Raw genomic sequence first — 12,493 nt, 5'->3', positions numbered from 1 at the left:
TTTTTTCATGCATTAACTTATTTAATGCTCACAACAAACCTATGAAATGGCTACTATTATTACCCCTCTTTTACAGATAAGAAAATCGAGGCACAGGGAGATTACTTAGCTTGCCCCGAATTACCTTGCTTAACTTTGAATTCAGGTAATGTGGCTCTAGAATCCAGGCTCTGTTGGATCTTAGATCCTATGTGTTTATAAATGCAGCTGAGGAAATACTTTCTTTTTATCTTATGTTAGACCTTCAGAGCGGTAACGATAGCTCTTTAAAAAAAGGTTGAGCTTTCTTGTGTTCCAGGTAGTGTTTGTCCTAAGTCATTTAGATGTCACAAATCTAAGGGATAGGGATGATGATGATTCTCATTTTATAGATGAAGAAACGGACACCCAGAGAGTAAATCGCCAAAGTCACCCAACTAGAAAATGATAGACCTAGGACCTTAGCTCAGGTTCTGTGGCTCCAGAGCCCACTCTGGTAACCACTGGATTAAGGGCCCTCCTCTCCTGGGGGGTTGAGAGGTAGATCCCAAACCACTGTCTTTATCACACCTTCAGAGAATCCATGAGCAGTCCTAGAAAATCTCTCTTGCTTACTTGTCACCTCTCCCCTCTGCGCGTACCCATACACACGCACACTCTGGGCTCTCACTACTCTGAGCTCACTGCAGTCCTGTGAATACTGTGCCTCTCTCTCTCCCTTCCAGGCTGCTGTTCAGCTTTCACTCCCACACCCCTTCAGCTGCCATTCTCATTTCCTCCTTCCAGGCTCCGCATAGGCTTGGCTTCCTCCTAGAAGCCCTCCCCGACTCCCTCAGTCCTCTTTCCTTTGTGTTCTCGAAGCATCTGCATCTTTATTATAACAGTGTCCCTTTCACTGTCACTGCCTCTGTAAGAGCAGGGATTCTTTTGTGAGTGTGCATATCCTCAAGGTGAAGCACCATACCTGGCACACACAGTGGTGTTCGCTGAATGTGCCGTGAATATGGGATTACAACTCCCTGTCTGCCAGTCCTCCTCTTATGAAAGCGTCCTGAATTCTCCTCCATGTAAAGTTTTCTTCTGCCTGCATAAGATTTATTTGCCTGTTTATTGCAGAAACCTTTTTAATAATAGATTACTGTGTGAAAGGTACTAGCCTAGGCTCTATACCTTTATATAAAAATTATCAAATCCAGCTCCTGGCTTCAAGAGCCTCCTTCATGACGAAAAGAAAAGAAAATACCATGAAGAGTGAACTATAAATAAATGGCAGCGGCAGCGCAAGGGAAAGAAGCATCACTTGCAAGCAGGCTGTGTAACCTGTGTCTACGGGGCGGTTTATGACCTGGATGGGCACTGGGATCTTGACTGTGTGTTAGAAAGTAGTGGGAGCCATGTTTATAGCAGCAATGTCCACAATAGCCAAACTGTGGAAAGAGTCAAGATGTCCATCGACAGATGAATGGATAAAGAAGATGTGGTATATATACACAATGGAATATTATGCAGCCATCAAAAGGAATGAGATCTTGCCATTTGCAACGACGTGGATGGAACTGGAGGATGTTATGCTGAGTGAAATAAGTCAATCAGAGAAAGACACGTATCATATGACCTCACTGATATGAGGAATTCTTAATCTCAGGAAACACACTGAGGGTTGCTGGAGTGGTGGGGGGTGGGAGGGAGGGGGTGGCTGGGTGATAGTCATTGGGGAGGGTATGTGCTATGGTGAGCGCTGTGAATTGTGCAAGACTGTTGAATCACAGATCTGTACCTCTGAAACAAATAATGCAATATATGTTAAGAAAAAAAAAAGACGAAGATAGCAGGAGGGGAAGAATGAAGGGGAGTAAGTCGGCGGGGGAGACGAACCATGAGAGGCGATGGACTCTGAAAAACAAACTGAGGGTTCTAGAGGGGAGGGGGGTGGGGGATGGGTTAGCCTGGTGATGGGTATTAAAGAGGGCACATTCTGCGTGGAGCACTGGGTGTTATGCACAAACAATGAATCATGGAACACTACATCAAAAGCTAATGATGTAGTGTATGGTGATTAAAATAACAATAAAAAAATTTAAAAAAAAAAAGAAAGTAGTGGGAGCCAAGATAGGTCCTGGAGGGCATTTGGGAGTTTTGATTTGGGGCAGTGAACACACCGGAAAGCTTTTGCAGAGTGTTAGTGCAGGATCCGCACTATGTTCCGGGAAGATGGCCGCCGCATGAGGTGTGCAGGAGGGTTAGAGTGGGAGAGAATGGATTTCTTGAGATGCTCCAGGAAGCTATGACTCCAGAATGGGGTGAGGTGTTAAGACTTGGCAAGGCTGGTATGATGGTCTTTTCAGGATTTGTGAGGCAACAAAGTTTTCAAAAATGCCCTTCGAGTTGCATTGTTTCAGCAACCTGTGGTTGGTCCTGTGAACTCCCGTGGCATAGTTTATCCATCCTTTTTACAGGGGTAAAGAGTCTCCACTGCTTATTGGCTGTGTGACCCTGGCCAGGTTACTTAACTTCTCTGAGCTCCAGCATTCTGTCCTCTAAGAAGCAGGGATAATAATAATCTACTTCATAGGGTTGTTGTAAGTACTAAATCCAAAAAATATGCATGCAGCTGGCTAGCTCAATGCCTGGCACATAACACTCAGTAAATAACATCAAATCCCCAGTCCTTCAGTGAGGACACAATATTGAACAATTTTATTTCATTCCAGACCATCACAAGTTTGGCAGTTGGAAATTTTTTTTTAGACTTTATTTATTTGAGATTGTGTGTGTGTGCTGGGGTGAAAGGGAGAGGACCAGAGAGAGTCCCAAGCAGACTCCCTGGTGAGCACCGAGCCCAATGTGGGGCTCCATCCCACATCACTGAGATCACAGCCTCAGCCAAAATCAAGAGTGGGATGCTCAACTGGTAGAGCCACCGAAGCACCCCGACAAATTATTTTAACTTTTCAATGTCACTAGAGTCTCATTGGCGTGGTTCTAATTAATGTTATGTACAAGCGTAACTGGGTGTGTCCTTTTAGACTCTCAAATGGCCTGAGTAGTTTCAGTTTGGGAGGATGGTTTTTGTAAATCTATTGGAGTCGGGAGGAGGGCCGACAGGGGGAGGGGAACAAGAACCAGCAGTTTGATGATTATTTCTAAATCTTTCTTTGTTCGAAGTGTTTTTTGTTTTCTTTTTTTAAATCACCATTCCCTGTCACCAGACCTGTTTCAACAAATGCTTATGGTAACGCCTACTTAATGTAATCAAAGTAGTTTAAACATAATTGAACTCAATCACCCAAGCACTGTTGGCCCTGGGAACTGACACATTAAGGCTGCTATCCACAGACTTACAGCCAAGCCAATCGCTTACATTCAGTTACATCCCAGTGGAGGTTAAGGACCCACATTTGCAACGTCTCAGGCTTCCTCTGGCTGCTAAATTGCTTTGTTTATCATGTTCTGCAATACTTTGAAGTAATTTTAATTCTTTCTGTATTGTTCCTGGAGAGTTGAGCACTTCTTAATGAACTCACAGTTCATTAGGGAAAATGGACTAAGGTCAAGAGTTTTGAAAACAGAGTGCATATTAGGCAGAGCCAGACCTGCAGTTTTCCTCTTCCCAGATGACTTATGAAGAGAGAATCTTAGGGCAAAGGCAGCTACAGGAGACGAAAGCATCTCTACCCTCCACATCCACACTCAAGCAAGGGGAGGAGGAGCTGCGGCCGCCGCCAAGCTAGGTGTAACTTGCCTGGCATGTCATGGCGTCCCTTCTGCACGCTTCTACTCAGACTGAAGCAGAGGATGGCTCTAGTCAGCAGTGCTGGCTTATAGGTCTATAGGGCAAGTGCCCTGTGGGACGGTTGTGGATCCCTGGTTCCATGGAAACCTGAGGGAGGTGACAGGATGGCAGGTCACCTGGAGTCCCAGGCGGTGACTGGCCCTGAGGGCCACCTTCCTGTGCAACCTCCAGCCAGTCCTGTCACTTCCCCACTCTAAGCTCAAACGTCTTCACGTTGTAAAATAAAGCCATTCAACTGTCTGTCGCTATCAAACTGGACTACTGAGGAAGCTCTTCTGTGTGTGGGCACAGGGGTGGGGTGCGGGCTGGTGGGGAAGGGACCTGTGGAAGATTTTGTATGGAAAGGAGAGTCTTCAGTTAAAAGATAAAGTTGGAGGCACCCACCTAGGTCTCCGGATCTCCTGTGAGCTCTGAATTCAGCAATGCAGCCAGATCAGGGATGAGCCTCTGGAAGACACCACCTCTCCTTGGTCACGAATCAGGCTGTGTGACTTCCCTTTATTGACACCAGTGTCTGGGAGAGAGGCCTGGGAATTCCCTAAGCCTGAAAAAGCAGGGACTTCCAGGGAGAAAGCTTCAAAATGGCCTGGGAAGGCAGAAGAGCAGGTTTGTTCTGTTTTGTGGCTCAATACGTAGGTGCTGAAACTGCAGTCTCTTCCATAATGACCCTTCGTTCTCCTTCACTCCTTCACCCCAGGAGGCTTTGGCTGACACTTGTGGTTTGTGCACACAGCCACAGGACAGCAAGAAGTGATGTCCTCAAAGATCTTAGAGTCCAGGGGAGGATGTAAGAAATGAGCGTGGCTGATAACGGAAGGCTCAGTGCTGGGAGCAATAGAAGCTTTGGGGGGAATTGGGATGTTTAGACAGAGCAGGGAAAGAGTGGGATCAGGGTAGAGTTTAATTGAAAGGGATCATTTCATGCAAGTCTTGAAGGAAAAATTGGGTCTAGGCCTAAAATGAAAAACATTCCAGGCAGAGAAACTGATGCTGGCACAGAGGCAGGAAAATGGAAAACATGTACGAGGAATGATGAATAGTTTAGTTTGGCTGAAACCAAAGTTTGGCAAGAAGAAGAGTGGTTGGAAATGTCCGTTGGGTGGGTGTCTAAAATAAATACTGTCTTTGTCCATTTTAGTCTTTCCAAGGTTGTATCACCTGATTCCAGATGGTGAAATTACAAGCGTCAAGATCAATCGAGTGGATCCCAATGAAAGCCTCTCCATTAGGCTTGTGGGAGGCAGCGAAACCCCGCTGGTCCACATCATTATCCAGCACATTTACCGGGACGGGGTGATTGCCAGGGATGGCCGGCTCCTGCCAGGAGACATCATCCTGAAGGTAGATGCGGTTGCTGCAGGGCCATGAAAAGGGGCTTAATAAAAACCCCTTCAGAGCAAGTCAATGGATGGATGGAGGAAATGCTAAATAAATGTGAACGGTCCCTTTCTGTAGTTATCATGTTGAGAGGACTCTCATCTGAGACCTGTAATATAATTGAGATGGGTCTTTGTCCCCTTCTGTCTTGTTCTTCTAGTCTCTCCTTTCTGTAGAAGAGTGGTTCTGTCCCTGTATCATTTTGTCTGTTCTCCTTTTCTTTCTCGTCTCCCCTCCAGCTTCTGTCCCACTTCCCTCTCCCCACCTCCTGCTCCTCTTCGTCTCTCCTTCCTTCTACCTCCTCCTACTACTTTAACAATAACATGAAAGAAAACTGGAGCGTAGATCTTATGTTGTTTTTAGAGCAGATTAATGGAACATTCTGTATTTTATCCATTCACACACCCCTCCGTGGTAAATGTCTGGGAGCTTAATGGCCCTCCATGAGAAAAACCAAGAGGTAATCCTAAGCTATTCCCACCAAGCCACAGACATGGCGGGGCAGGCAGGTTGGCGGAACAGCGCCCCTTGGGCATTTCTGTCCTCTGAGGCTTGGGTGTCGGGAAGGACATTCGGGAAGAATTCTGAGAAGAAGAGAACGGATGAAGGGAGCATTGTTGATCAGACAGAAGTCAGACAGGTGGCAAGTGTGACAAGAAATCCCTCCCTGGTCCTGTGTTCCCTGTCCGATACCCAGAGGAGGGTTTCATCCCACTCCTTCTAGGTGGTTGATGGGCCGGCTCCTGACACATCATGTGCTATTTCTCTGGCAGAGAAATTCTTCTTTTTTTGGAATAAGAGGAGAAAGAATTTAAAGCAGTTGTCATAACAATCCTGAAACTCCCACTGGCCTCTGAGGTGGAGGACAAGGCAGGGCCTGTCAGGCTCCAGAGTGTGTCTGCAATGCAGTTGGGTGACACTCTGCATGGCTGCCCTGTAGAGGGAAGGAGCTGTCCTGCCTGGGAGGGTTACGTAATAAGACATTTTGATTCTTAGGGCCTTCAAGTGGCCCTGGCAGGCAAAGGGCTGCCAAGACTGTCTAGCAGAATCCCCTGGTCTTCTCCAGGCCTGGGTGCGATGGGGGAAAGCAGACGCAGGATCAGTGACCAAGCAGAGCAAGAGTTGTGAGCTCTCCTGGGCGTGGACAAAAGTGGTGAGCTGCTCTGTGTACGAGAGCCTCCATCCATCCATCCCTGGAGGGGTGGTGAAAAACCGGGATGGTGGGCTGCAGGAAGACCTCTTAAAATTTCACTCTGAGCCTCCTTTAACCATTGGCTTCAAGTACAAGAAATCCTACCCAACCATAGAAATTCAAGAAGGTTGTCTCTCTTCTGCGGGGCCCCTGTCCTTAAGACCCTGTGCAGAGTACAGTGCTGTCGTAAAATTGTTTTCTTGCAAAGCAGTGACTACCACTAGGGGCTGTAGCCTTCCGGCTGGGCCTGCTTAGTCAGAGTAATGAAAACCAGGAAGCCCCATGCAGCATCAGCCCCGCAGATAATGAATGAGGCATAGATGAGAGGGCTGAGCTTCAGGACGTTGAAGTAGAATAAAGAGATGCAGCCTTTCAGTAAGAGAGCCTAGAAACTCATTCACATCAGTTTGTTTGAAACTATACAGATTTTTTTTCCTTTTGTTGAGAACATGGGCAAAAGACCTCATAGGCAGGAACCACCTTAAGACCACACACACACACACACACACACACACACACACACACACGTGTACACACACACACGCATGCACACGTACGCACACATACACGCAGTGGCAGGCCACGGAAGTTCCAGGATGGATGACCCAGGGAGAAGAATTCATCTGGAGATCACTGGAAAGAAAGTGTCAGCTCAGTTTAATCTCAACAGCGGTTTAGTGTAATCATTTGAACCTAAGTGGGAAATTTTCTTCTTTTGCCTTTTCCTACTTTTTCTTCCTTTTTTCTCCCCCCCGCTCCCACCCACCCCTTCAGCTGAACGCTGAGTTTGGCAAGCAACAGGAATGAGGGCTGGGACTGTGAATAAATCTGGGGGCCTGTGCAGGGACAGGTTGAAGAGAGATGGCATCCACCGGGAGAGCTGAACAGGCGGCGCAGGTAACACAGAAGGAAAGCGGGGCTAGAAGTAATGTTGGAAGATGGGTGTGTCTGGAGATTTGGACAGAGGAGAAGGTGACAAACCAGAGCAGTCTTTAAGGAAGGGTCCTGCTGATGTTGTGGGCCTAGGCCTTCTAGGAAGTGTTGTGGCAGGTGGAGCTGGCTGATCCGCTCTAGCTTCCGGTCCCCTCCCCCCGCCACCAGGTCAACGGAATGGACATCAGCAACGTGCCTCACAACTATGCCCTGTGCCTCCTGCGGCAGCCATGCCAGGTGCTGCGGCTCACTGTGCTGCGTGAGCAGAAGTTCCAAAGCAGGAACAGCGGACAGGCGCCGGACGCCTATGGGCCCCGCGATGACCATTTTCATGTGATTCTCAACAAAAGCAGCCCTGAGGAGCAGCTTGGAATAAAACTGGTGCGCAGGGTGGATGAGCCTGGGGTATTCATCTTCAACTTGTTGAATGGTGGTGTGGCAGACCGACATGGTCAGCTGGAGGAGAATGATCGCGTGTTAGCCATCAATGGGCACGACCTTCGGTATGGCAGCCCCGAAAGCGCAGCTCATCTGATTCAGGTGAGTCACGGGTCATTGCCAAGATCCTGGCTAGAAACTGCAGGCGTGAGTGGGATGCTCACTACCCTGACCTACCTGCCCTCTTAGTACCATGTGTGACATGTGGTGCCCCCCTTTCCGGGAGTCAAGATTGAAGGACCAGGTAAGAACATTATGCAAGCAAATGATGTGTGTCAGGCTACGGACATTCCCTAAATGTTGCCAGCCATCCAATCTGACTGCCCATAGACACTCAGGGTTATATACTGCAACCTGATCAGGTTAAGATCACTTAAGATCAGCAGGGTTGTGTCATCTTTGTACCCAGTGTGTTATTTGCAGACTAGGGGTCATTCAGATACATTCTGGACGTATCCAAGACATCTAGAGGTACTAACTCCCATAAGAAACTGTGCCATCTACCCTCCAGGAATCCTGTGGACAGAGACCACTATGGGATTGGCTAAGGCTAAGCCCCGTCTCCATGTCTGAATCCAACCTCCTTGGAAAGCCCATGGGAACTCAAGTATGAAGCTAGAAGAATCTAAAAAGACAGGCATACAAATTATGTTCCCAATAGCCTGACATTGGTTCAAATTAATTCACTTTCCTGACTGGCATAGCATCATCAATCCCTAGCATGTATCTTGTTGCCTTTGGCTGGGTCACCATGGTTTTCTACCGTTTAATGAACTACCATCTTTATTCTTAGAAGGACAGGCTTCATTCTGGGCTCTTGTACTCTAACCCATTTATTCACTTCATTTAGCCAAGGTGTATTAATTTTCTGCTCACCTAGACATGTGTCAGGCACAGAGAACACAGAGATGATGGCCTCTTGGACTGTTCTCTCAAAGGAACCCTCAATCTAGTACAGGGGATGGACTTTCTGTAAATAATTGTCATATGGTGTATTAGTAATATAATGGAAAAATTAAGTACAGTGCTGTTTCAGATGTAGAGATTTTTGCTTGCATGGGCCTAGGAATTCTTTATAGAGAAGATCTTGAACTGGAGCTTTGAGGAATCAGAAATTCTCTAGGTAGAGAAGGCAGGGAGGGCATTTTAAGGGGATACAACACAAAAGAACATTTCCCTGGAAGCTGGTTAGGAAAAGCATTCATACCTGGAGCATGGTGTATATTAAAAAAAGCAGTCATAGACAAGGCAGGATTGGGAGGCAAGGACCAGATCCATGCTAAGAAGTTCAGACTTTATCCTCAAGGCCATGGGGTGTCATTGGAAGGTTTTAAAAAGGAAGTGATGTGATTTTCTAGATCTCTCTCAGGGTAGTAGAGAACTGATAGGAGAAGGGCCAGATTTGAGGTCTTATCTTATGAAGCATTTGCAATTACCTGGCACACTGTGTCAGCTTGCACTTAGTGATTAAATTATTAATACTTCAAGAGGAGACAGCGAGTCAGCAGTGGTAGTTAAATGAAACTTGTACCAAGTTCTGCTGAGGAGGATCATCAGAAGACAGAGCCTGCTTTCTAGAACTTGGTCACCTAAGCACACACAAGTCTCCGTACCCCGGGTTCCAGCCATGGAGTTCTTCCAGGTGTTGACAACTCTCTTCACTGTCATGTGTGTGGTATCTTCTCCCTCTTCCTCAAGAAGAACCAAGTAGTGTATGATACTGTCCTTGTAGGTGTGGACAGCCTGAGGCAAAGAGTACAAGGGGACTTACCCTACTTCCTCTCTCCCCCAGGATAGGAAGCGCATGTGGTATGTGGCTCTTGGTGGTGTCCCACTTTCAGAGTGATTCTCAATGTGATGGATGTTCATCTGCTTAACAGGCCCTGAGGCCATAGTCTGTGGAGCAGGTGGAGAAGATCAGAGTTACAGGAGGCATTTCCCCTCTGGACTTTATGCCATCTAGTCCCAAGTCCTTATGCCCAGCTTCAACTTCTCTGAACACCACACCTACATAACCAACTGCCTACTTGGTATCTCCATGTAAATATGTAAAAGGTATCTCAAACTTAATGTCTAAAACCAAATCCTTGACTTTTCCCTCCTCTACTCCTTGTCAAACCTGTTCTTTCCTCAGCCTTTTCCAGTCTCTAGAAATGGCACTATTTGCCCAGTTATTTGGGCCAAAAGAATCTCTTACTCTCTTTAATATGCTCTCTCTGTAATCCATTTCTCACCACCTCCGTGGCTTCCATCAGGCATGCTACCATTGGCACTGGGTCTCAGTGAGAGACCTCCCACCTGGCCTTTTGGATTCCACACCTGACTCTCTACCTCTGCTCTCTACGGCAGTTAGGTGGCCAATCGCCAGTCAGTCCCCTTGTGTCACTCCTGTGCTCAGCTCTCTGATGCTTCCCAAGGCACTCAGAGTAAAATTTCCAAATCTTAACAATAACCTTCAGAGCCATATGTAATTTGGCCTTTCGTTACCTTTCTAGCTTCATTTCTTAAGCGAAGTAGAGGGTTTCTAGTATTCTCATCCTTGCCTTACCATGCTCAGTCACATTGCCTTCTTGCTACTACTCCTCAAAAGTTGCAAGACTTTTTTCACATCAAGGCAGATGTTCTTGCTATCCCTCTGACTGCAAGAATCTTCCAAATGTCTAACTGCCATGCTTCATTCAGGGCTCCTTAAATGTCACCTTCACTGACCATTTCACTTAAAATAGCTTCTCCCACCCCCAGCTATATATCCTTTATTTAATCTGCTTTATTTTTTCCTACCAACTAATTACTTTATTACCTGTTAGCCTAGTATAGAATAATACAGTATTGTGTATCAAGCACTTACAGAAATGCCTGGCAAGAATAGACACTTGATAAATATTTGCTGAATGAATAAATTGAGTTGAGTTACAAAAATGTAAATATACAAAAGATTAGATTTTATACATTAATTCCATCTCTTAAGGATTTTTCATCAAATCGTTTACCAAAGAACAAACACCAAATCAACTTTTACATGCTGTTTGTCTCCAAGATGGAATTTCTACATCTTTTCCTCTTGAATTTCTTCAGAATTACCGGTTGAGCACCTTCTAGGTGCCGACAAGTGTGTGGATACAGTGGTAAACAAGACTGACACAGTTCCTGGCCTTGTAGAGCTTGGGGCATATTCTTGTCCCTGATCTCAGATACAGTCAAGTCAGAATTTAGCAGGTGGTTCTAGCCTGTATGTGTCAATGGGTGAGAACAGAAAATAGATGTTTATGAAAACATTAACCCATGGAAAAGGAAGAATCATTTTTCTCATCATGAACAAACTGCACTCTAAGCATTATTTTTCCCCTACTTTAGAAGTAGACTTTTTAGGTGATCATCAATTTTTTTTTTCGTGTCGTATTTGTCAACTCCTCTGCAGGTCAGTCTGGACTCACATTCTAGAGCTAATCTGCCAACGACACTCCGCAGCAGGCAAAAGAAAAACTCCCTTACTCATGCCATTTGGAAAAATTTTGATTACATGTGGCATTTTACTTTTGTAGATTAATAACAGAAGAAGGAAATTTTTTTCCCTGAGAAAGTAAATTTATGAAGTAAAATCTTGCCTAACAGTGAGACTTCCTGAAAGAGTCTTCTGCTTACTAAACAAAGCCAACGTGCTTTATAAGCAGGGGGAAAGGAAAAAAAAATTCTTTTAAAAACTTGGGCAAAGCTAGTTGGAAAAGAAATGGAAAAAGTAGAGTGCTGGGAAAATCCAGTTAAGCAATCTCAAGAGTGGATTTTATTTATGTGATACTTGTAACACACACCAGGCTGGGGGAATTAAACTTAATACCCTTCAAAGGTGGAGACTCAAGTTACCAACCAATCCTTGGCTGCCTGGCCTTCGTGTATCTCCTCCATGAATCATACTTGCCTTAGAAAGAAATTCCCAGACAACATGTCCTTTTGGTCATGTTTTCTCCCACAGTACCACACTTTTGCCTTTTTCTCCATTATTTCGGGGAAAAGTTATTACAGAGAAGCTACAACTGTTTTAAATTTGACCAACTTACATATGTAGAGTCTTAACCCCCACTTACTCAGCAGCCCCAGGTGTCAGAGCCCAGGAGTGAGTCGGACTCCTCTAGGAGGACAAGCCCTAAGGAGACAGAAGCTTCAAATATACAGCATTTGACTCCAATATTTGGAGCAGTTGACTCCAATAAACCTAGGACAACTTTATTTTTCTCCATTATCAATTTCTTAATTTTTTGAGCACCATGTCTAGAATCATTGTAGGTGGGACGCCTGGGTGGCTCAGTGGTTAAGCATCTGCCTTCAGCTCAGGTCATGATCCCAGGGTCCTGGGATAGAGTCCCACATCATGCTCCCTGCTCAGCTAGGAGCCTGCTTCTCCCTCTGCCTGCAGCTCCCCCTGCTTGTGTGTGCGTGCTCTCTCTCTAACAAATAGATAAATAAAATCTTAAAAAAAAAAAGATTCCATCTCTCTCTACTAATCAGTGTGCAAATGATTTATGCTGACAATACTATGCCTATTCTGAGATGCTCTCATCTATCTGCAATTCTGGAGCAGTGAGTTCAAATATATACAATTAAGAAATGAAGAAAGTAATTTTGGATTTCAAATTTGAGTCTCCTTCCTGTGTGTTTTTTTTCCTAGGCAACTCCCAAACTTGAGGCAGATGCTGAAAAAAAAATTCAAAGCCATTTGTAAAGGGGATGATAACCTCTAAGTTTTCATTAATACTTACAGATGTGTGAATTTTTGTTCCCTTTGC

The 12,493-nt window shown here is 45.5% G+C and overlaps 1 protein-coding gene across 8 annotated transcripts in view; it reads left to right on the top strand.

Annotated features, from left to right (window-relative positions):
- Positions 1 to 12,493, top strand: part of LNX1 (ligand of numb-protein X 1) — a 204,718-nt gene that overhangs the window by 170,220 nt on the left and 22,005 nt on the right. For all 8 annotated transcript variants that reach the window (XM_073891663.1, XM_073891666.1, XM_025887334.2 and 5 more), the window contains 2 exons: positions 4,911 to 5,113; positions 7,443 to 7,814. In XM_073891663.1, the coding sequence (XP_073747764.1) occupies positions 4,911 to 5,113; positions 7,443 to 7,814 (575 nt within the window). The remainder of the gene's footprint in view (positions 1 to 4,910; positions 5,114 to 7,442; positions 7,815 to 12,493) is intronic.

Source organism: Callorhinus ursinus, unplaced genomic scaffold, assembly GCF_003265705.2.
Source record: "Callorhinus ursinus isolate GAN/ISIS: 27379988/994484 unplaced genomic scaffold, GSC_fseal_2.0 scaffold4, whole genome shotgun sequence".
Classification (NCBI taxonomy): domain Eukaryota; kingdom Metazoa; phylum Chordata; class Mammalia; order Carnivora; family Otariidae; genus Callorhinus; species Callorhinus ursinus.
Note: the sequence above shows the minus strand (reverse complement) of the source record. Positions and strands in the feature narration are given on the sequence as shown.